The following is a 22,360-nucleotide window of genomic DNA, read 5'->3' as shown; positions in this document are numbered from 1 at the left end:
TACATAAGAAGTGGAGTTTGACCCATGGACTGGAAAGATGGCTCAATAGAGTATAATCCACCAGGTTTACAGATGGAAAACCCATGATTGTCTTAGCAAATGCAAAAAAGTATTCAGTAAAATCCGGTGCTTTCATAATGTGCTAAATGAATCAGGGGAACAGGATAAATTTAGAGTCTTATGGTAAATCCCTTTATAAAGCAACTTTTATCCCATTTATATTTTGAGTAAATCCAGATTTTCGTATATTAGAGTTTCTTTTCATAAAGGCTTAGTTGCATGTGAGAACCCAAATATATCCAGAAGCTGTGCCTGGTTCTTTGGGAGAACACAAAACCCCACAAAGAAACCAAAAAATAATGGTGAACTTGAAGGTCTTTGCTTTTCCCATAGTTTTGTTTTAGGTAACTTCACCAGGCAGGTTCTTTAAGTATCCACTTCCCACGAGGTACCTAGGTAGGATTTCCTTTTCCCACCATTTGAGTGTGGCACCCAATGCATGGGTTGAGTAAAATGAGGCACATCTGACCTCAGGGAGACACAAAGCAAGTGTCCCTGCCCTGTGGTCTGGCATGATCTCAGCCACCTTCCTCATTGACTCGTTTCTTGTGAACACTTCTCTTTTTGCAGGTCCAAGGTGAAGACAGTGCATGAACGGATCCCCTTGGCAGGATTGAGCAAGCTGCCCAGCATCCCTCAGATTGCAAAGGTAAAAGCCGACCTGAGAGAAGGCGACTTCTTCCCTTAGCCCAGGGCTGGCCTCTGGGGTGGGTGGGAATGCAGGCTTCTCCTGGGTGGACTTTGGCCCGTAACTGCATGCATGGGGGTGGGGGAGGGCTATTGGCAGACACCTGTCTTCCTGACACCCTCCCTATCTCATCCTTGAGGCTGAGGCTGCTCAGTTTAATCCATGGTCTCTGCCCCCAAGTTCATGGCTAGCTCAGAAGACAAGAGACTTAGAAAGACAGAGCTTGATATGGAGAGTAGGACTTTAGAGGAGGACCGGGAGGGAGCGGCCAGGGAGCCTTCACAGCAGCGGAGAGTTGGGCTTAGGGATGGCCATGCTGTTGATCCAGATGGAGGACGCCATCTCCTCACCCTGGCCCCCCCACCCTGCTCCCCCCTCTCCGTCTCCCCCAGGTCAGGAGCCATCAGCTGGTAGAGGGGTGTGTGTCACTGCTCTGGGGAAACTTGGGAGCTGAGTCAGCCAAGTGGGATGAGAAGGATGGTCAGCTGAGTTGGGTTGGGCCCATGCTTTGGGGGCGGGAATGCTGGGCAGAATTGTGCACAATCCCTTTGGTGACCTCCCTTCATCAGGAAAGTAGGTTGACTTTCCTGGCCCCTCAGAGAGCAGCAGCGCCAGGCCTCCCGACCCCACAGGTCCTGGCCCCCCATGTTCTTTCTTTGGTGGGCAGAGGAGCCCAGGTGCCGTCTGGGACACGGTCCCTGAGCTGCGTGTTTCTCTCTCCCTGCCTAGGCCTTCTGTGATGATGCAGTGGGACTGAAATTCAGCCCTGTCCTGTACCCCAAGGTGAGACCTTTGTCCCGCCCCTTGCCCTGGGCTCTGCTGCTTGGCGTGCATTTGTTCACTGAGGGCTCTATGGGAGGTTCTTTGGATCTTGGTGGGGTTTTATGGGGCCTCTGTGATACCCCTCATGTCTCCTCTCTTCCTGCCCACTCCTTCACAAGCTGGTCCACGGGGAAGCCATCCTTGGCCACACCTGGGTCTCCGGTCTGCCCAAGTCGGTCCCCAGCTGTGTGGGGGTGACAGAGGTATAGCAGCTTCTCCATCTCACTCTGGTCCTACAGCCCTGAGGCCAGTGCTGGGGTGGGGAGTGTTCTACCTCTAGATGGGGGTTGGGGGCTGGTGCAGACCTGGTCAGCCATCATGGAGGAGGGAGGGGGGCAGAAGGCAGAGCTCCACTAAAAAATAAAAGGTCGACTGTGGCTCCTCATTGCCAATGCTGCATAGCTCTGAGCCCCTGCTCGGTCCTTGTTAATGAACTGGCTGCCTCTCTGTTATCAGTTTCCTCCGGACTGTCCTAATCTTAACCCCAGTTCTGATGTGGGTGTGGGAGTAGGGAGGGGAGCAATAATAACAAAACAAAACAACAGCCCACTCAAGAACAATTACAGCATGACAGGACTTAAACCACCCACAGACAGTGAGTTGCTTTAGATCTAGGAAGAGCCCCATGCACCCTCTGCTTCCTCATGAGCCAGCGGGGCCTGGAGAGAGGAGATGGGTGTGGAGCTGTGCTTCTGCGCCTGCCCGTGGGCCAGCGCTGTGGTGGCTGAGGCTTGCGGGGGGCTGGCTCAGTCCATTCCCTGGTTCCTCTCTGACAATCAGGAACCACGAGGTGAAATGTTTGGTGGGGAAGAGAGGCCTTATCTTGGCTGGACATCCAGAATGCCCTGGAAGAAACACCTTAAATGTTCACAATTTGGGCAGGACACCATGTATCCCTACACAGTGGCCCAGCTAGTGTAGGGTCATCTCCTGCACAGCGCATGCACCAGACCCCTTCTCCCAGGCACCTCTTTGCAGCCCTCTGAGCATCTGCAGGCACTTACCAGTAATAAGCTGCACTCTACTGAACATTTTCTCTCGTTCCAACTGCCCTTCTCTTTATAATTAAAGCTGAATTAGTGAGGTTTAACCACACATTAAAACCTCATCATAAAGGCCTCACTTAACTACAAGTTTGGCAAATTTTGTTGTCAAATCATATCCACCGAGAGAACCTAATGACGCTTATTTGCATAGTTCTCTCCATCACTTGGAAAGCCTCCTGCTCTGGTAATGATGGAGGAGCAGCTGTATTTTCATGTTTGCTGCGTTTGAAGGACTCCTCAGTCCGGCTGGATGTTCATCTGGCTGGGATGTTGTATGTGTGTGTTTTCAGAATTCACAGAGTTTAGAAGGCTTCTTGGCAGGTCTCTGTGGCTGGGCGCCTGTTCCCCGGCAGGGCAGCTGCTCTGCTCCTTCGACTCATCCCGGGAGGGAGTGGGTGGCTCGCTCCGGGTCGGCCAGCAGTGCCCTTCTAGGGGAGCTGATGAGTGTCCATTTCCTCAGGCAGATGAATGCCTCCCAGACCTAACATGGGCCACGTCATCCGGCCAACAAACAAGCTGTGCCTGGTTTGTTTTTTCCTGTAGCGTGACAGGAGGTTGGGTCCCTCCTTTTTATCGAGAAGGGTATCACGGTAGCATCCACATCTTCTCTTTCCCACTGAGCTGGTTCTGCTGTAATCTTTCTGGGGTGCTACATAGATGGTGATGATGGTGATGGTGATGGTGATGGTTGTAGCTGCTCTGTGCTCTGCACCTTACGTGCCCGGTCTCACGGAATCTTCACAACTGCACAGTTCCATTTCACAAACGAGGAAACAGGCCCAGAGAAGTTAAGTGGCTCACTTGAAGCTATACAGGTGAAAACAGCATATTCAAAATTAGAGTTTAGTGTTCCTGGCCTTGAGATACTAATTCTTCAAAGTGCGATAGAACATTAGGCAGAAGCAGTGGTTAGCTCCCCCCACATATTGTATTAGGGTACGCCCCTCCTAACAACGGTTTCCTTTTAGGTCTCTCAGTTATAGAGAAGCCAGATAAAATTTGGCAGGAGCAGTGCCTTGTCAACATCGTATTGCTGATTATAGGTGGAATTAGAGCCAGTATCTCCCTTGCTTACCAGTTTTGGAAGCCTGGTTTCACAGGTGAAACACTGGGGTGAAGTCAGTTCCCTGAGTCCTGCTGGACTCCCCGTGTGCCCGGGCCTTGGCCAGCACGTCTGGATGGGAAGGGAGCGAGCGAGGCAGACGTCCGGCCGCTACGGGACGGCACTCCTGTGTCGAGGCCCAGCTGAGACTGTGGGAGCCGCATCCTGACCGTCTGCTTCGGCCTCCGCCCTTTCTCCTCTAATGCACGTGTGGATGTCTCGTGTCAGGCGGGCACGTTCTCCACAGAAATGGGTGCTTCCCCTTCCATTTCCCTCCAACTTGACAATCTGATTTTTTTCTTCCCATTTTTTCCAGGCCTCCCAAATGATTGTGTCCTATGATGAGCATGATGTCAAGAACACATTCAAATTTGGAGTCATTTACCAGAAAGCCAGGCAGGTAAGCACCACAAATCCATCCTGGCCACTATATCCTCTGGTTTCTTCCTGAGTACTCTTATTTTCTTCCCCTAGCACAGTATTAGGTTCTTAAATATGCTGATTTCAAGTATGAATTAGACTGGAGGTGGCCGAATTGTCAGGCCATTCCTCACACCGAGGCCTGCAAAGCCTTTAAATGGTAATGTGGTTTTCCAAATGGTAACTTCTGGTTCTTCCTGGTGGCTACTTCCGAGTGTCGTTATCTCTAGGCCGTGGGTCACAAGACAAATCAGACTGGTTGGAGGGAATGGATTAGCCCAAGCTGCTCTCTCTTTGCCCGAAGTCCTCCCTGCTGGGAATAGCTTTTTCTCCCCACACTTCATAGCATGGCAGCCAGTTGTATGCATTTCTCCCCAAATCTGTGTTCAGTGACATCCCGTTCGAAGCTTGAATTCAGCCATGGTGGAGTATTTGCACCGTGGAAATCGGCAAACACCGGGGCTTCTGTCGTCCAGCGTGGGGAGCTGGGTGTTAAAAACTTTCCAGTGCACCCCTGCTGCCCCTGCTCTGTCTGTTTCAGCTCTTACACGCTTTGCAGTTAGTTGGATGAATAAGGTTTCTCAGTGTGTGAAGTGCTCTGGGAACGAGTGACTTGGACAGGGTTTGGGTGCATAGAGACATTTTAAAGGCTCTAAGAACCCCCAAGGTAAAGAACTCTTTATAACTTTGTTGAATATTTATTAACATCCTGATGAGTAGCCTGCTGAACACACCGATTTTTCCTCAGCTAGGTTTTATGAAAGAAGGTTTCACACTTGTTTCATCTTTGTGTGATCCAGGATCCTAGCATGGTGACTTTGTATAAATGCACTCATAGTTTTCTGTTATGTGAATTAATGAATGAATAAAAGTTTTGGCCCTGCTGATAGTAGGTCGATAGTAACTTTTACTATTATCTGTGGGTTTTGGGTTTGTTTTTGTTTTTTTTTTGCATGTCTGAGTCTTGGCTACCTAACACCTGACTTCGTTGTCTGGAGATATTAGATCACCAGAAACCTGTGTTTGCTTAAAAACACTCTAATTAAGTGAAGAGTTTAAGAGCTGAAAGACTAGCACACATAAATCGTATAATTTAAGGGAGATTATTCAGGGAGCCGCTATGATTATTTTTACATATTGCATTTTTATTTCGTACAGCTCTGCTAATATAATCCACCTAATTAAAGTTCTTTGCTTGTGAAATTTACCAAAGCAGATCTCATAAGGTGATTATTATCCAATGTTCCAGCAAAGTTATAATTACTGAACATTAACCATCCACCTCTGAGGAGTCTGTGTGTTGTTTATGCACCTGATACTGCCGAGGCAAGCTGGGGGCATGGGAGGAGATGTCTTTTTAAAAAAAAACTCAGGAGATTGTTGTTTCACAAACCTAGAGCTGGGGGACATTTGGTAGGAGCATTTGTTGCATGAAAGCCCTACACTGGTTTCAGGATATAAATAAGCCCCATCTAACTCTTCTGTTTGTCCAGCACTGTGCTGAGCACTGATGGGGATACTGGTAATGACTAAGACGCCCTCCCTGAATACATGGTCAAGCTCAAGGCCAGTACAAAAACAAAGATAATGCTAATACCAGGCCAGTGGAAACCTGGAGAGAGCATGAGCTGAAATGTTTTCCCAGCAGATGTACATTGCCTGGAGGTGGTCATTCTCCTACACTCTGGCCTCGTGACCTGGGGCACATAGGATGCTGGGCTGGAGTTGAGCCTTACTAGAATGCTGCAGAGCTTTTTCTGTGAGGGGCTGTGTGGTAAAATATTTTAGACTTCATGGGCTGTGCTGTCTCTGTTGCAGCCACTCGACCCTGCCTTTGTAGTCCAAAAGCAGCCAAAGACAATATGTGAATGAGTTGGCCTGATTGTGTTCCAGTTGAACTTAATGTATGAAAACAGGCCATAGTTCGCAGACCTCTGCTAGGGAGCGGCGTGTCCCAGACTTCACACATTCACAAACTGTACTCAGTCTCTGTGTCGTATTGTTTGTTCCACCGTATGACACTGTAACAGTTTTTATTGCACCTCTGCTATAAAGTATGTGATATTTTCTTTAAAACTTTTTTTCAACTAAATACATTATTTTTAAAGGAAATTTCATATCAATACTGTAATTGGAAACTTGGTATTGTTTGCATGAAACGAAAGTAATTCTGAACAGAAATGCTATAAAAAATAAGAGTTACTGAAATCTTACTAGATTCTGTCACCTATCGAAGGCTTGGAACCTCAGGTCTGCCCTTTTTTGTTTTAATGTAGGCGGCAAGGAGGTGTGAAGGCACCACCTGTGGGAGGCTTTCCCCTGGAAGGGGTTGTGCAGACTGGAGTGTCTTTGTGTCATGGAGCTGCTTGCTGCACCTCTGGATGTTTGCAGAGCCTGAGGCTGTTTGCAGACCCAGCCGCTGTGGGCAGAGCCTGTTGATTAGGCAGGGCCACCCGGTGCTAGAAGCCTGTCACGATTGGAGAGCACACTGCTTGTTTCAGCTTTGCTTTCTATCTAAAAAAGTATTAAACTTTTAATTTTGGGGTATCTGTACCTAAAAATTACATGCAGTTGTAAGAAACAACATAGAGAGAAGGGTGTACCCTTTACCCAGTTTCCCGCACAGGTCCCGTCTTCTAAAACTGCAGGGCGACGTCGCAGCCCAGGAGTCCGTGGATTTCGTTCCATTTCCCAGTTGTATATGTACTCACCCGGGGCGTGTGGGTGTGCGTATTTTGTTGTATATAATTTTATCACATGGTTAGGTCATGCAGTCTAGAAACAAAATTCCATCACCCTTTTAACTTTTAGGATATCTTCTGTTGCCTTTTTATAACCATGGCAATCTTTCTCCCACCTCTGTGCTCCCTTCGCCCTCCTGTCCTTGACCCTTGGCAACTACTGATCTGTTCTCGAATGTCTAAAACTTTGTCATTTCGAAAATATTTTCTAAATTGCATCATGCAATATATAAGATTTTGGGATTGGCTTTTTTCCACTTAGTGAAATTCATCTGAGTGCAGGAGAGTACCAGTAATTCATTCCCTCTGAGGGCTGAGTAGGGTTCCACAGGATGGGTGCACCAGAGTCTGTATAACCTTTCCCCCGCTGTCGGAAGGCTGGGTTGTTTCCAGGTTTCGGCTATTATGAATAAAGCTGCTTTGAACATTTGTAGATAGGTTTTTGTGTGAACATAAGTTTTTATTTCTGTGGGATTAATACCCAGGGGTACAATTGCTGGGTTATATGGTAATCATATGTTCAGTTCTATAAGAAATTACCAAACTATTTTTTAGAGCTGTTCCGTTTTACATTCCTACCAGCAATTTTTGTTTGATCTGTGATCTCCATATCCTTGCCAGCATTTGGTATTTTACTATTTTTATTTTAGCAATTCTGGTAGATGTGTAGTGATATCATTATTTTTATATCTTATTATTTAAATTTGCATTTCTCTAATGGCTAATGATGTTGAACATCTTTTCATGTGCCTATTTGCCATCTGTATATCCTCTTGGGTGGAATGATTGTTCGTGTCTTTTGACTATTTTCCTCCTTTTTCATTAGTATCATAATAGGAACTTTAAAATGAAGATTAATCACAATAGATTCTAATCCTTAAAATAGAAAGCATAAGCAGGAGAGGATGCTATTTACAACCACAGTCTTCTGTATCTTTCAACATAGAAATATTGTAAGAGAGAGAAACTAGATTTAGATGGCTGACTATTGGCTATTTTCTAATTGCATTATTTTTAACTGTTAGGTTAAAAAATTTATAATGCTTTACTGAGGTATCATTCACATACCATTGTGAATTGTATGGTATGTGAGCTACACCTCAATAAAGCATATGAGTCAGTGGCTTGTTGTGTGTTCCCAGACTTCTACAACCATCACCACTAATTCCAGAGCATTTTTATCACCCTCAAAAGAAACTCTGTATTAATTAGCAGTCACTTTCCACCACCACTCTTTTTAGCTCCTGTTAACCACAAATCGACTTTCTGTCTTTATGGATTTTCCTGGTGTGGACATTTCCTAGAGATGGAATGATATTATGTGGCCTTTTGTGTCCGGTGTTCTCCACCTAGCATACTGTTTTCAACATCCATCCATGTTGTAGCGTGTATCAGCTCCTCATTCCTTTTTATGGCTGAAGGATATTCCATTGTATGGATCTCACATTTTATTCATTCGTCAGTTGATGGACATTTCGGTTGTTTCCATCTTGGAGTTTTTATGAAGAATGCTGTTATTAACATTAGGGTGGACTTATGCTTTTATTTCTCTTGGATATATTCTTAGGAGTGGAATTCTGGTCTTATGGTAACCCTGTGTGTAGCCTTTTGAAGAACTGCCAGACTTTTCCAAAGTGAGCACACCATCTTACATTCCTACCAGCAGCCTACATAGATTCTGATTTTTCTACACCGACACTTGTTGTCTGTCTTTTTGATTCTAGCCATTAGTGCATGTAAAGAGGTATCTCATTGCGGTTTTGATTACTATTGAGTTTTAAGAGGTTTTTAAAATATCTTTTAGATAGGAGTCCTTTGTCAGAATTCCAACTATCAATTTTTCATTTATGGACTGCTTTTTGGTACCAGGCCTAAGAACTCTTTGCTTCAGCTTTGTTTTTTATACTGACCAGCAGCTTTCATTTGAAGAGAAAGTCCTCATTAATCAGCTCCCAAAATCCAGGTCTGTCTTAGTCCTTCCTCTGGCCAAGGACAGAGCCTCTGGATGACAATTGTGGTGCGGGGTGGGGAGAAAGACAGAAAGGGACTAGGAGTCTGGACACCCACACTCCTTCCTGTGACACCAAGAAGGCTTCTCTGATTCCTGCCCCTGCTCTGTGTCTCTTCCAGACCCTGGAGGAGGAGCTGTTTGGGAACAATGAGGAGAGCCCAGCTTTCAAGGAGTTCTTGGAACTGCTGGGGGACACCATCACCCTGCAGGACTTCAAAGGGTAGGTTTCAGCCAGGTGATGCCTCTGGCCCCATGGATGGGGCCTGGGAGGAAGGGTGAGGGGAGACAGCTGAGTTTCAGGGAGGGCGTATGACAGTTCAACACACACACACACGCAACAACCACAAGACCGTTTCTCAGCAAATGATCAACACTCTCTCCCAAAGAAACCGAGGTCCGGGGGTAAGCCAGCACGGTGCTGTGCCTCACGGCTAGAACAGGACAGAGCCCTCGACCCCCAACTGCAGTAGCCAGATTAATAGGGTCTCCCAACGTGTGTGCAAACACACAGCTCCATGCCTGTCAGGTAGTAGATGTTCAGTAATCACTTCCTTCATCTGCGTCCTTCTCTCCTCTTCCTCCGTCTTCCTTCCCTTCAAGGTCATCACTGCTGCCTGGAGTCTGTCACACATGGGTTACAACTCCCCCTCCACCACCTGTTAGCTCTATGACTTTGGGCAAGTGACTTAACTTCTGCAAGCCTCAGTTTCCTCATCTCTAAAAAGAGAGATAAAGGTAGCAGTGACCCCACAGGTTGTTGGTGTTAAACTAGGTAATGTTTGTGAAGCACTTAAGTGCATGCTGAGCACAGAGGAAGCACCGGGTGTCGTTATTGTTACTGTTCTTATACCACCTTCCCTAAACTCTGAGATGCCATCTTTGTGAGATGCATCCTGTTTCACAGGTATTAAAGTGTTAAAAAAAGTGTCTTAGAACAGATGAAATTATTAAAATCAGGAAGGGCTCTGGGTGGTGTGGCTCAGTTGCTTGGAGCATCGTCCCCTAGCTGAAGGGCTGTGGGTTTGACTCCTGGTCAGGGTGTGTGCCTTGGTTGCAGGTTTGATCCCCAGTCCAGGCACGTATGGGAGGCAGCCAATCAATGCTTCTCTCTCTCTCTCTTAAAAAAAAAAAAGGCAATGAAAAAATGACCTTGGGTGAGAATTAAAAAAAAACAAAAAGCAAACAAAAAACAACAGGGAGGACTTCAGAGATCATATCATCCTATCCCTTTTTTTTATAGAGAGAGGAAACTGAGGCCTAGGGAGACTGAGTGACATGCCCAAAGTCATGTGCTGACTCAGGGGCAGAAGTAGGTCTAGAACCTGGAGCGCCTGACTCCCAGCCCAGTGTGCTTTCTGCCACACTGGGCTGAGCACATTTTCTGGATCATAGTACAGTGCTTGGGGAGGCTGATGTCCAGGGTCTATTTTATTTCATTTTCTTAAAGTCACCTACATCCTCCTCTTCATGCTGAAAAATATGATCCATGGCTAGCAGCCCTTTTTCCATAGAGAATGAAGGGGCAGCTCCCAGAAGCCCACCGAGTTCCTTAGTTTCTTTCCTGCCTGTGAGGAGACAGCCAGAGAAGGGACCTCCATGGACACCTCTGGGGTTGGGTCTCCACATCAGGCACTGGCTGGGCAGAAGTCAAGCATCTGTCACCCCATTCAGGCTGATTTTGGACACTCCTGGGGGGCTTGCCATCATCCAACAGGATGGCCGGTTGCCCTGACCCTGGGCAGAGGACTTGGACATGGCCTTGCAGAGAGCAAAGGCTTGTGCCCAGCCTTGGGGGCCACTGGCACTGAGGACACCATTTGTCCGGGATTGTGGGTGGATGACCTCCTTTCTCACATGACCCTTGCAATAGAGATTCTGCCTTTGTCTTTTAAATATGGGTTTGTAGTGGAACACCAGGGCTCCTCTGCTCAGAAAAGCAGATCTACCGGCTCTCCCTGTGTCTCAGTCTCGGCCCTCAGTGCTCCACATCCCCTCCTTCGTTCACCTGCCCCCATGTTCTTAGGGCAGGCTGTGCCAGGTGGCCCACTAACCCTCACTCTCTCTCTCTCTGTGGCGCTTGCCCTGTTTTTTCACTGACAGTTTCCGAGGAGGCCTGGATGTGACCCACGGACAGACGGGGGCGGAGTCAGTGTACACGATATTTCGGGACAGGGAGATCATGTTTCACGTCTCCACAAAGCTGCCCTTTACAGAGGGAGACGCCCAGCAGGTAACCTGGGCTGGGAGGGCTTTGGGAGCCTGGGGCGTGCGGGGTGAAAGCCTGCTTCAGGTCCCTGGGCCAATCTACCCAAAGGCCTGCGCTGCCCCTTTGCCCTCCTACCTGTCATAATCAAGAGGCCAGTCTGTTCGCTGTGCTCTCGTCCGATACTGTTCTATCGCTCTATCTCATCTCACCAAGGCTGTGCGTCAGTGTTGCTGACGTACACCAGGACAGCAGGGCTCCTGGGTGTGCGTAGGCTTTGACCACGGGGAAATTGCAGCTTGGTGTGGTAAAAAGACTGTTTCCCAGCTGAGTGGGGCAGAGCTGGGAGCAGAGCCCAGGTGCCCTGGTCAAGTGGGATGTGGTGAAGCACACAGGACAGAGTCTGCAGATGGCAGCTTGATGCCAGCCCTGTACTTGGGAGCATGAGATCCTGGGCAAGCCAGTTAACCTTGTGGCCTCATTGTTCTCATCTGCAAAGTGGGGATAGCGCCATGTATGTCAGTGCGTTGTTGTGGACATCACCCATGGTGTCCATGAGTGAAGGGCTCGGTGTGATGCCTGGCTGTGGCAGGCTGCCTACCTAACAGCTGTGCACTATCCAGGCCACTAGGCTTTTGCCCTCCTTCCTGACCCAGTGATGTAAAACTGGTTGTTTCACGAATCAGCTCTCACCTCGCAGCTTTTCTGGTCTCCCAGCCTCCTCTGTCACCACACCTGCCTGCGGGCAGGAATCCAGCCTCTCTGCCTCAACCGGGGAAACCTGGATGAGACCTCCGTTTCCAGGGCTCTCCTGCTCACTCTCGCATTTGCTGCTTCTGATGGCTGCATGTCCCCAGGAAGGGCCTGGCTTTGTTCTTGTTGAGCCCTGAAGCCAGCAGCTGACCCCTGGCTGTGGTACCATTTGCCCCATCCCACTCTTTCCCCCTTTTCAGTCTCTAGGAAGATGAGAAGGGAAGGTAGGCCTTTCACCAGACGCTGACCCATCCGTTTCTGATCAGGGAACTGGGGAGGGAGCGCAGATGTAATATTGTAAACAGTGTTTGGCTTCTTTGGGAAAAAAGGAAATTGGCAAATGAGACTGTGATTTGGCTCTAAAATAACTACTGAATGTTCTAGAAACAAATGGGAGCAGGATTCCTTTTGTATCCAAAGTGGGTTTTCTCTCAGTGTTTCACCTCCAGTCCCGTCCCCTCACGGCCCCCTGCCCAGCCTGGGGCTGAGGGCTGCTGTCTGCCTGGCTCTCTTTCAGTCTCCCCTGTGTGAATTGGGAAGTACATCGAGATTGACTGTTGGCAAGGACTGAATAAACATTAATTTTCCCTTCCCAAGAAATGAGATAGTGTGTCTGGAATATGTGAGACAATTTGTGTGAGGTGCACAGCACCAGGCTCAGTATATAGCAGGTGCTCATTCAGTGAGAAACTCCAAGTGAAGCATAGGGCCTGCATGGAGTAGGTGCTTAATAAAGGAACAAAAGCATAGATGAGTGCCCAGCCAGGACTTGGTGTGCAGGAGGACCTTGACATTTGAAATAATTCATGTGAATAGCCCAGTGTGGCCCCGGCACACAGTAGGTGCCTTCTGATTGAAATCACCTGTGGCAGCATCCGGTGCAGTTTGGGGTGCTGAATCAGGGTTGGGTTTCTTTCTCTCCCATGACCTCTGCCGAGCCACGTTGCCCGTGTTTCTCTAGGCATGGCTCCTCTCCCCATTGGTATAGAATGATCCGCCCCCTCATCCCTGCTTATTCACATTTCTGCCAGGTGTTGCCCTCCATCTCCTCTTCCAGGAAGCTTTCTCAGATTACCGTCAGGCCTCTGACTTTGCCCTCTTCCCTGCCCTCTGCGCACCCCCAGTGGCAGGCATTTCTGTGCAAGGGGCTTTGTTCCTGTTCTCAGGTACCTTCACCTGTGTTTGTGTTTCTCCTGGATCAATCACAGACTCTAGCAGGAGACGAAACCTGGGCCTCAACTTTTAACCCTTCTCCGTGGGTCCCGAGTCAGAGCTCTGCATGCTGTAGAGCTCAGTGAGATGCTTGCCAGCCTCTCCCTAACCACTTGGGCAACTCCCCCATTTTTTTTCTTTTTGATAGCTTCTAAAGATTAAAATAAAAAGCCCCCTGGAGAGTTAGGTCTCCAAGTCTCAGGGTTTATGTATAAAGATAGAATAATGAGGAATTTCCTGTATAGATCTATTCTGCTTTCAGGATGTTCCCAACTGGCTTACAACAATGAAACACTTTTTGTTTAGCTCCAGAGAAAGAGACACATTGGCAATGACATTGTGGCCATCATCTTCCAAGAAGAAAACACACCGTTTGTCCCAGATATGATTGCCTCCAACTTTTTACATGCCTACATCGTGGTGCAGGCTGAGAGCACGGGCACAGAGACCCCATCCTACAAGGTAAGGGGACAGTCTCGCTGGAGGAAGCAGCAGCCTAGGCACCTCCCCGCGCTTTATGGATTCAGTGATAGCAGGAAGCACGAGTTCTCAATGTTTCCTTGGGCCATTCTCCACGATGTCACTCCTAGGTTTGGTGTGGTTGATTTCCCACGGTTCTCAGGTTTCTGGGCCTTGGGGGCTGGACTCCTGGTGGAGAGCACCCCCTGAGGGCCATCTCATCCATCGGGTCCTTCGAGGCTCAACAGCATCTGTCTCAAGGGTCGAGAAGCCCAGATGCTCCTGTTTGGGATCCGGTAATGCCACTTGCTAGAGTGAGGAAGAACCAGGGGGAAGGAAGGAAAAGTAGAGAGGACTGTCCGGGAGGGGAAAGGAAGGAGGGTGGGTGGTAAGAAAGGAGGGAAAGAAACGTTGGTGTTTATGGTGAGAAGAGGGGAGAGCAGGGGCCTGGTAGACCCTGACCACTGGGTGGCCCCTCCGGTTCAGCCGCTCTGGAAGAAACGGTAGGTGTTAATTTGAAGACTCCCAGGGAGCGGGACTGTGAGTACTCGGGTCTCAGCCCCCTGATCAGTAAGCAGTCTTTCAGACGGGCTCAAAATCCTCATGAATGCCGGGGAGCCCATCATCCTCAGGAGCCCTCACCCTGCCCACCCTGATGGCTGTCACCAACTCTTTCCTTCTCTTCTCCACGAGAAACAGTGCTAGCCTCTTGGGCAATGGTTTCCCTGCATCACAGATAGACCGAAGCAGGGTTCCTAAGGTGGATGTTCTATAGTCTTTGAACCCCCTGCAGGTGCGTGTTGAGTTTATGTGCTTCTTTGCATGTTCTAGGGGGAGAGGCCGTAGCTCAGGTTCTCAGAGGGCCACCTGCTCCCCACAGTGCTAGGGACTACTGTCAGAGGGAGAGGGGGGCCAACCTGTCATTGCTAACGGGAAACTCTGAGACCTGAACACATCTCCTGTATGATGACGGGCCAGCGATGGTTCTGGGGCTTGCGAAGCTCTGGCGTGTCACGGCCATCTGCATGAAGTATCTGTTTGGCTTGAAGATTTTGGGAAAAGAAAATGATGTCATATAATTGTCATATCTGTACAAACTCAGATATATTAAGTGCAAAGTACACATCAACTTTAAGTCCAAGTATGAGGCTTCAAACCGTCCCCCCCACCTCTCTCCTGTTTTTATGAAAGAGAGCTGATTTCTTTCCGTGCCCGTGTTCATATTCATGTTTCTTTGTCACTGAGCAGTTTTAGCTGAAAACTTAAGAGGAGCATTTCCTTGGCATTTTCCTGGAGCATGGTTTGGGCATTTCCTCGAAGGCTATGGGCTCACCTGCTTCGACCAGAGTCGGCATTCATTTCAAACAGCTGCTGGATTTGTTGGTGGAAGCATTTCATTCATTCAGTGCCTCCTGTGTGCCAGGGGTGGGGCCCATGGCAGTGACATACAGAACCAAAACCTGTAGGGAAGAGACAAAAGAGCCACTGAGTGCAGTTCAGCCACTGGGCCACCCAAGCAGCCAGCCGGTTCTTCCAACAGCCAATAGAGGCAGAGAGCTATTGATCAGGACCCCCAAAGTAAAGTGGTGTGATGGGGGGCTCCCTGACCCGACCAGGCAGTCATGTATGAGTGTGTGGTTTGTCTGCTGGGCCTCTGCCAGAAGAATGTGGCCTTTTGTGGACATTTAGCATTAGCTTTTAGTTTCTGATAGAAAATGGAGCTCAGCTAACTGGCTTCTCCGCTTTCCCAAGAGCTTAGCAGTGTGGAACTATACAGGGAAAAATGAGAGGCTGACAAATCAGCACCCCACCTCCTGCTTTGATGCTAGAAGTCTTTACCAAGTCTTCCCAGCCACAGGCTATGGCCCAGGTGAAAGCACTTTCCTGAGAGGTGTCGGGAAGCAGAGAAGTGGACCCCCAGGAAGAGCCAGGCTGCCTCTGGGATATGGGACCTTGGGCCCCACCTGTCAGGAAAACATCAAGGTTGGAGGATAAGCCCTGTGAATGGGGACCAGGGAGGCAGGGGACAGGGAGAGAGCCCCACCTTCCAAGGTCTCCCCAAACCTCTGTTCATCCACACCCCCAGCAGTAACCCTGGTGACCAAGGGGGACCTAGTTAGATCCCTCAGGGGGCCCAGGGTGAAATAAGACCTTAGCTGACCCTTGCAGGCTTAGAGGCTATGGAAAAGGAGGGCCCTGGCAGTTGTGGCTCAGTGGATTGAGTGCCGGCCTGTAAACCAAAGGGTCGCAGGTTTAATTCCCAGTCAAGGCACATGCCTGGGTTGCAGGCCAGATCCCCAGTAGGGGGCGCATGAGAGTCAGTCAACCACACACTGATGTTTCCCTCCCTCTCATTCGCCCTCCCTTCCCTCTGTGTCAAAATGAATAAATCTAAAAAAAAGAAAAGGAGGGTGAGGGAGGTTTCCCAGGGGCTCAGCAATGCCCTGGGAAGCCCCCACTGGGGAGGACAAACAATAGGAAAGGGAAGGGAAGAAAAGGAGGGGATGCAGGAAAGGGCCGTTGACCTAGAGACTTGAGAACCCAGGGGTCTAGTTCTTGGCCTGCCTCTGACTGCTGTGTACCCTTGGGCTAGTTTCTTCCCCCTCTGGGCTCCTGATTCTGTCTGTGTGAGGTGAGGAAGCCGGACTAGACAGCCTCTGAGTTCCTTCCTGCCCTGAGATGCTCGGGAGTGGATAGAGGGGGAGTTGAGAGAGTGTGTGTGTGTGTGAGAGAGCGAGATGGATTAAGACGTGGCTTGGGGGAATGCTGTAGTATTCCAGGTGTCCTTTATTAGGTGCACATTAATAGAGAAAGTAAAAAAAAAAAGGACTGGGTGACAGTGGTTGGCCCTCCCCAGGTGCTGGCTCCATGCCAGGCACTGGGCTAGGCCCCTAAAAACAGTCTTTTTGAATCCTCACAAGCTCCTGGCCAGGCAGGGCCTCTCTTTAGCACTGTTTTAGGCAGAGAAATTCAGGACATTGAGGCAGAGAGCTTACGGCACTTAAAGCCTGAGGCCACAGAAGCAGTGGAGCTGGTGTCCTTGTCCAGATCTGCCTGTGGTTGTCCTCACTGAGCCATCTGAGCCTTCACCAGGACTCCCTCCTCTCTCTGCCTGAGGTCACCCTCAGGCACATCCTGCGCGGTTCCCGGAGTCCTGGTGCCTCCTCCTCATCACTCACATGCCCCCAGCCTCCTTCCACTTTCCAACCTCGCCTCTTCCCTCGTGCTCTGCTGCCTCTCAGCCCTGCTCCGGCCCCTGCTGGGCCGCCTGCACTGCGTTTAGAAAACAGGAAGGTGGGGCTGCTTCCAGGCAGCTTCTGCTTTCAGCTCAGCAACCCAACCGTCCCCAAGAGGAGGGAACAACAAAGGCTCCGCACTTTGCTGGAAAGGGGTCAGTGGAGGGAACACAATGGGGACAGAAGATGAATGGGGCTGTCACAAGAAAGGATCCTGTCCCCTGCTTGTGTGACTGCTGTGGTGGATGTGTCTGTCTGGGACACTCGCTGGATTTAAGAACGTGGACAGACACTTCAGCCAGCACCGCCCACTGTGGTGCAGGCTGAGACGGGGTGGGGGGGGGTGTCACGGTGGGAAGAGGGCGGGGCCAGGCCTGGCCTCTGGCTCTGTCCCAGACAGAAGCTGGTCAGGGCCTTCCCACCACCCTCTCCCCAGATGCTGGCTCTGTGGGTAGAATTCTTGACTGGTGCCATGGGTGCATGGTAGGTGGGGGTGGGGGCCTGTGTTTGGTTGCTGGAACCAGCCTGAAGTCACGGCAGCCAAACCTATCCTGGTTCCTGACTGTGGTCACTGCAGTCTGGGCCCTGCAGACAGCTCGGGCTCAGGCAGAGAGAGCCTTGAGCTGGGTAAGACCACCCCTCTCCTTCTCCCTTCCCCTCCAGACCCTGGTGGGGCCCTTCCTTGGCCTGGCTCCGAGCTGCCTGCTCACCCGCTCTGGCTGACTCTCAGCATCTGTCCTACTTCACAGGCCAGGCAGCTGGCGGTGTGCCAGGGCCAGGCTCATGTCAGCGGCTGCCCGCCTGGGGAAGGGGGAGAGAGGGCAGAGTCCCCAGAGAGGCCTGCGGCCTCACGGGCTGAGAATGGGTGAAACCAGGGCACCTGCATACAGAGGGGAGATGGGGTGTGGGGCCTGTCCCAGGACAGGGAGACCCCACGCAGAACACCTTGGGGCTCTCACTCCATTCATTCATGCCTCCCCAGGCTGGCCAGAGGTGCACACGTTCCTCCCCTCACCCTGAGCCTGGTACACCCCTCTGCAGCATGCAGCACACACCTCGATGTCCTCTACCCCCAATTCCCAGCCTGGGCCCTGCACTGTTAGTTCAAGCCTTACCCAGACTGACTGACCCTGTGTGTGGGGTCAGGGCCTCCAAACACTAGTCCACCCACTGCGCAGAAGCTCTCAGGCCCATTTAACAGCTGCAGATTCCTGGCTCTGCCTCAGAGCTGCGGATTCAGGAGGCTTGGGGTGGAGCCCATGCAGTTGGCATTTGTTTTCCAAACACTCGAAGTGTGACCAGGTTTGGGAGTCAGTGTTGTGGGGAAGAACCCGAGAGCAGCATCTGGACTCTGTTCATCTCTGGCTAATCACCTGGGTGCTTTGGGGACCACTTCAGGGCCCTGGACATCTGTTTCCTGATCAGTGAAACTGGGCTAATAATTCTCACTGTGCCTTCTCCGGAGGCTGAGCATCCCAATCTACTGCAGTCACGAGATAATCCACTTGTACTGTGCTGGAGTTAGGGTCCCAGGCTGCTCCTCAGCCCTGTTTAGTCATCTTGCCAGACTTGCTTCTGGCCTCCAGCAGTGCAGATAGGAGCATGGGGATGGTTCCATGTCATCCAGCCCCACTTTTGGGACGCCCCCCCCCCCCCCCCACCCCGTGCTGGTGATGGCTCACAGGGGCAAGGGGGGAGGGAGGAGAGGAGATCTGTCGTGGGAAGCGGGGCTCCCCTAGGGCCAGGGCATGGCACACGTGGAGTGTATTATAGCCCTTGGGTTGGGTCTCTTCCCTCCTCGCCCACACGGAGACCCTGTTTCAGGTCTCGGTCACTGCGCGGGAAGATGTGCCTGCCTTCGGCCCACCTCTGCCCAGCCCCCCTGTTTTCCAGAAGGTGAGTCGCTCTCCTTCCTGCTCCTTCATGTCCAAGACTCTGGGTCCCCGTCCCCGAAAGGCAGTGGTGGGGGTGGGGCTGAGTCTAGGCTGGGAACACGAGCAGGGCCTTTATCAGCAGAGGTGGAGATCTCCTTACTTGGGGTCTCTCCTCACCTCTCCTGCTGCCAGCCTGGCCTTGCACAGGGTCTCCGGTGAGGATGTTTGAATTTCTGCTGAAAGAAGCATTTTTATGCCATGCTGCAGTCCTGGGAGCCCTGGGCAAAAATTGCCTCCAGTCACGGAACGGTACTGGGTGTGGAGGGTTGATTTCCCGGGACCAGGGAAGCTGGCTTCCATGTTGGTATCTTAGCAGGCGGGCTTGGCCTGGGCTAAAAATGATCAAATGTCAGAAGAGATTTTCAGGAGCTCTCCTGGATGCCCTGTTCTGCCTTCCCATTACGAGGCTGAGAGAGTTCTGGGCTTCTGGTCTGTTCCAGGGCCCGGAGTTCAGGGAGTTTCTGCTCACGAAGCTCACCAACGCAGAGAACGCTTGCTGCAAGTCGGACAAGTTTGCAAAGCTGGAGGTGAGCGCGGTCTCTGCTGGTCTTCTCTCTGTCCTCCTGCTGGCCAGCGGCTGCCAGGGTCTCTGTTCCTGGGGCTGTTCAAGGTGGGGAGCATTGTCTGGGTTAGGGTTAGGGTTAGGGTTAGGGTTAGGGTTAGTCTTCAGCCCTGTGCTGATATAGTAACTCTTAATTCTTGTGGAAACTAAGTCCAAACTTCAGGTCTAGTCAACTATTCACCAATTGTTAATTGAGCACCTACTGTGTGCCAGGCTTCGTTCTGTTTCCTGGGTGTAAATGAGACTCAGCTTCTGTCCTTAGAGAGCTCACAGGCTGGTGGGAGGAGCCATTACCTGACAGGTATGGTAAGTTTGCCAGCACTGGGCTGCGATGGAGGCCAGCAGGTGCTGTGACTGCCTTGGCCTATGGGGGACTAGGATGGGTTCAGGGAAGGCTTCTTGGGGGAGGCGCCCCTTCCACTGCCAAACCTGGATATCTGATGAGCCTTTTGCTAGGAGGAAAGGGGAGGTGGTGTTATTCTGGGCATGGAAAACAGCAAGAGCAAAGAATCAAAGCAGATCAGAGCATGGCTCTGTGAGGGAGCTCCAGAGGGTTTGATGTGGCCTGAGAGGGACTTGTGGGGAACAGACTGGTGGGGACTCAGCTGGAGATGTTGGTTGGGCCATGGGAAGAAGGGTTTTAAGCTAGAGGTGACGGGCCCTCTTAAAGGACTGAGCAGGAGGGTGATGTTTGATGTGCACATCAGATGATTACTCTGCTAGTGGTGGGGAGGACAGGGTGAAAGGGGGGAGGGCAGGAAGGGTGGCCAGTTAGAAGCTGTTACAGGAGTTCAAGGGACATGGTGGCAGCTTGCTTATACCAGGTGCGGGAGGAGATGATTTCGGGTCCATCAGGAAGACTTGATGGACTTCTATATAAAGGGTAGGGGGAAATGGAAGTGTGGGGTGGCTTCAGCTTGGGTTCTCTGCTGACATGGGGTCCACTGGGAGATGAGCTGTCAGGACCTGCTGATCTGGAGGTGCCTGCAAAGGCCGGGTTGCTGAAAGGGCTAGTTCTTGTCTGGGTGAATGGCGCCCCCTGGAGGTTGCATGTATTGCTCTGGAGTGACAACAGGATGGAGAGGAGCAGTGGGCCATTGGGTACATGGATGTGGAGCTTGGGGTACAGATAGGAACTGGGAGTCAGCAGGGTGGAGCTGGGAGGGTGGGATGGCCTGGGGAGAAGGAGCAGAGGGAAGAGAGCAGAGGGCTGGGCATGGAGCTGTGGTGTCAGTTGCAACATTTGTGAGGGTGGAGCCCAGCCTGGCCCCAGGCCCACACCATCACCAAGATGCAGTTGGCCAGAATAGCAGCCCTCAGGCCAGGTGTCTGGAGCCCCCACGGAGCGGGTGCCTGCTCTGTTCTCAGTGCCAGCTCCATGACTTCACCCTCTTCCCTTGCAGGACCGGACGAGGGCCGCCCTCTTGGACAACCTTCACGATGAGCTCCATGCACGCACACAGGCCATGCTGGGACTGGGCCCAGAAGAGGACAAGTTTGAGAATGGGAGCCATGGGGGATTCCTGGAGTCTTTTAAGGTACGGGCACAAGAGTGGCTGAGGATTGCTGTGACGGGGAGGGTTGGGATGAACAAGGGAAGAGGGCAAGCTCCACATGACCCTAACCCAGGGCTCAAGTGCCAGCCAGAGGCTGCAGGACCAGCAGGGGCAGTGCAGGTGTTTGCAGAGGGCAGGGGCATCAGGAAGTGTGAGTGGTGGGAGCAGCCAACGGTGTCTGCTGCATCCTCCACATTCTTCCGTGATCTAGGTTATCTCTTCCTGGCCAGGAGGTTGTTGACAAGTAGGGACTGGGACAGAGCAGAGAGCAGCCAGTGCAAACCAAGTGCATTATTGCTTCCATCTGCCTCCCTCTGTGGTCAGGGTGCCAGGACAGAATGACAGGAGCAAGGACACAAGTCCTAGGTGTCTTCTGCAGCCAGTGTGGGGTACTGCAAGGATGTTTTCCAGCTGGCAGGACACTGGAAGACCTGCCAGGGCCAGTGTGATGGAGTTAAGGCAAATCCCCATGAACCCTGCAAAGGGAAGAACTTTCTAAGCAGAATGAGCTACTAAAAGAAGTAGTGAGTTCCCTGTCCCTGGAAGTATTCAAGTGGAGCTGGGACAGCCACTTCACTTGCATGGTGTAAAAACGGCTCACTGTCACGTGCTTGCCAAGTGCTTGTTGGTCCAGACAGCACTTACCTCCAGCATCTGATCTGAGCCTGGCTGTCACCCTGCGGTTGGCACAACCGGTCTTGTTATTTCACTCGCACACAAGGGAGCAGGACAAGAGGCCTCAGGACTGCTCAAAGCCGTGTACCTATTTAGAGGTAAAGCCTTGTTTCGAACCCAGGTTTTCTGGTCCATAGGTCAGTGTTCTGCTGAACTGCCCTTTGCAGAAGGGTTTATAAAGCTGCTGTTCTGCGGCCAGTATGTGGGTTGAGGGTTCCACCTGCCTATGTTAGAATCCCAGCTGTGTGATCCTGGGCAGGGTCTCGAAGGTCTTGAGGCTTCAGTTTTCTCATCGATGGTGCAGGGCTGATAATGGGACTTCTGTTTTAGTGTTGTTGGGAGGATTCAGTGAAATAGCCTGGAGGAGGGCATGTGGCCTGGGACAACTAAAGAGCCAGGGAAGGTGCTGCTGTTGTTATTGTCTTGTAAAGTGAACATGTAACACACATTATCCTTGCCTCTGTGCCCCGTGGGTAAGGCCATTATTATGGGTAGGGTCGTTTTGGCATAATAATTCATACCCAATTTCACTAATTATGAGCATAATTTTACATGTGAGGAAGCTGAGACTCAAAGAGACACAGTAATTTGTCCCAAGTCACCCACAGATACCAGAGTCTGTGTCTGCCGCATTCCGAAGCCTGTGTTCCTAAGGACCACATGGCGAGGCCTCCCAGTTCCCGACTCAGTTAAGATTCCACCCGTGCTAGCCTGGCCTGGGCAAGCCTGGGGTCTGTCCCTCGCTGCCAGGCCGGGCACAGAGGATAGGGCAGGGCCCCACTGGCCCTGAGGGCCAGCTGCCAGGATTCCTCACGAGGGTGCGGGCAGGAGCCGAGCTGCTTGTCCAGGCTGGTGGGAGATTCCTGGGGCATCTGTTTCC

At 51.0% G+C, this 22,360-nt stretch overlaps 1 protein-coding gene across 12 annotated transcripts in view; it reads left to right on the top strand.

Annotated features, from left to right (window-relative positions):
• Window positions 1–22,360, top strand: part of RAP1GAP2 (RAP1 GTPase activating protein 2) — a 194,578-nt gene that overhangs the window by 151,372 nt on the left and 20,846 nt on the right. For all 12 annotated transcript variants that reach the window (XR_006785326.1, XM_045835754.1, XM_045835756.1 and 9 more), the window contains 9 exons: window positions 631–709; window positions 1,478–1,531; window positions 4,035–4,118; window positions 9,010–9,110; window positions 10,991–11,120; window positions 13,365–13,520; window positions 18,578–18,649; window positions 19,128–19,214; window positions 20,653–20,787. Coding sequence is in view for 11 of the 12 variants with exons in the window: in XM_045835754.1 (XP_045691710.1) it covers window positions 631–709; window positions 1,478–1,531; window positions 4,035–4,118; window positions 9,010–9,110; window positions 10,991–11,120; window positions 13,365–13,520; window positions 18,578–18,649; window positions 19,128–19,214; window positions 20,653–20,787 (898 nt within the window). In the remaining variant the exon portion in view is untranslated. The remainder of the gene's footprint in view (window positions 1–630; window positions 710–1,477; window positions 1,532–4,034; window positions 4,119–9,009; window positions 9,111–10,990; window positions 11,121–13,364; window positions 13,521–18,577; window positions 18,650–19,127; window positions 19,215–20,652; window positions 20,788–22,360) is intronic.

Source organism: Phyllostomus hastatus, unplaced genomic scaffold (genome assembly GCF_019186645.2).
Source record: "Phyllostomus hastatus isolate PE091 unplaced genomic scaffold, TTU_PhHast_1.1 phas_contig_210, whole genome shotgun sequence".
NCBI classification, from domain to species: Eukaryota; Metazoa; Chordata; class Mammalia; order Chiroptera; family Phyllostomidae; genus Phyllostomus; species Phyllostomus hastatus.
The sequence above is the reverse complement of the archived record's forward strand: the minus strand, read 5'-3'. Positions and strand labels throughout refer to the sequence as shown.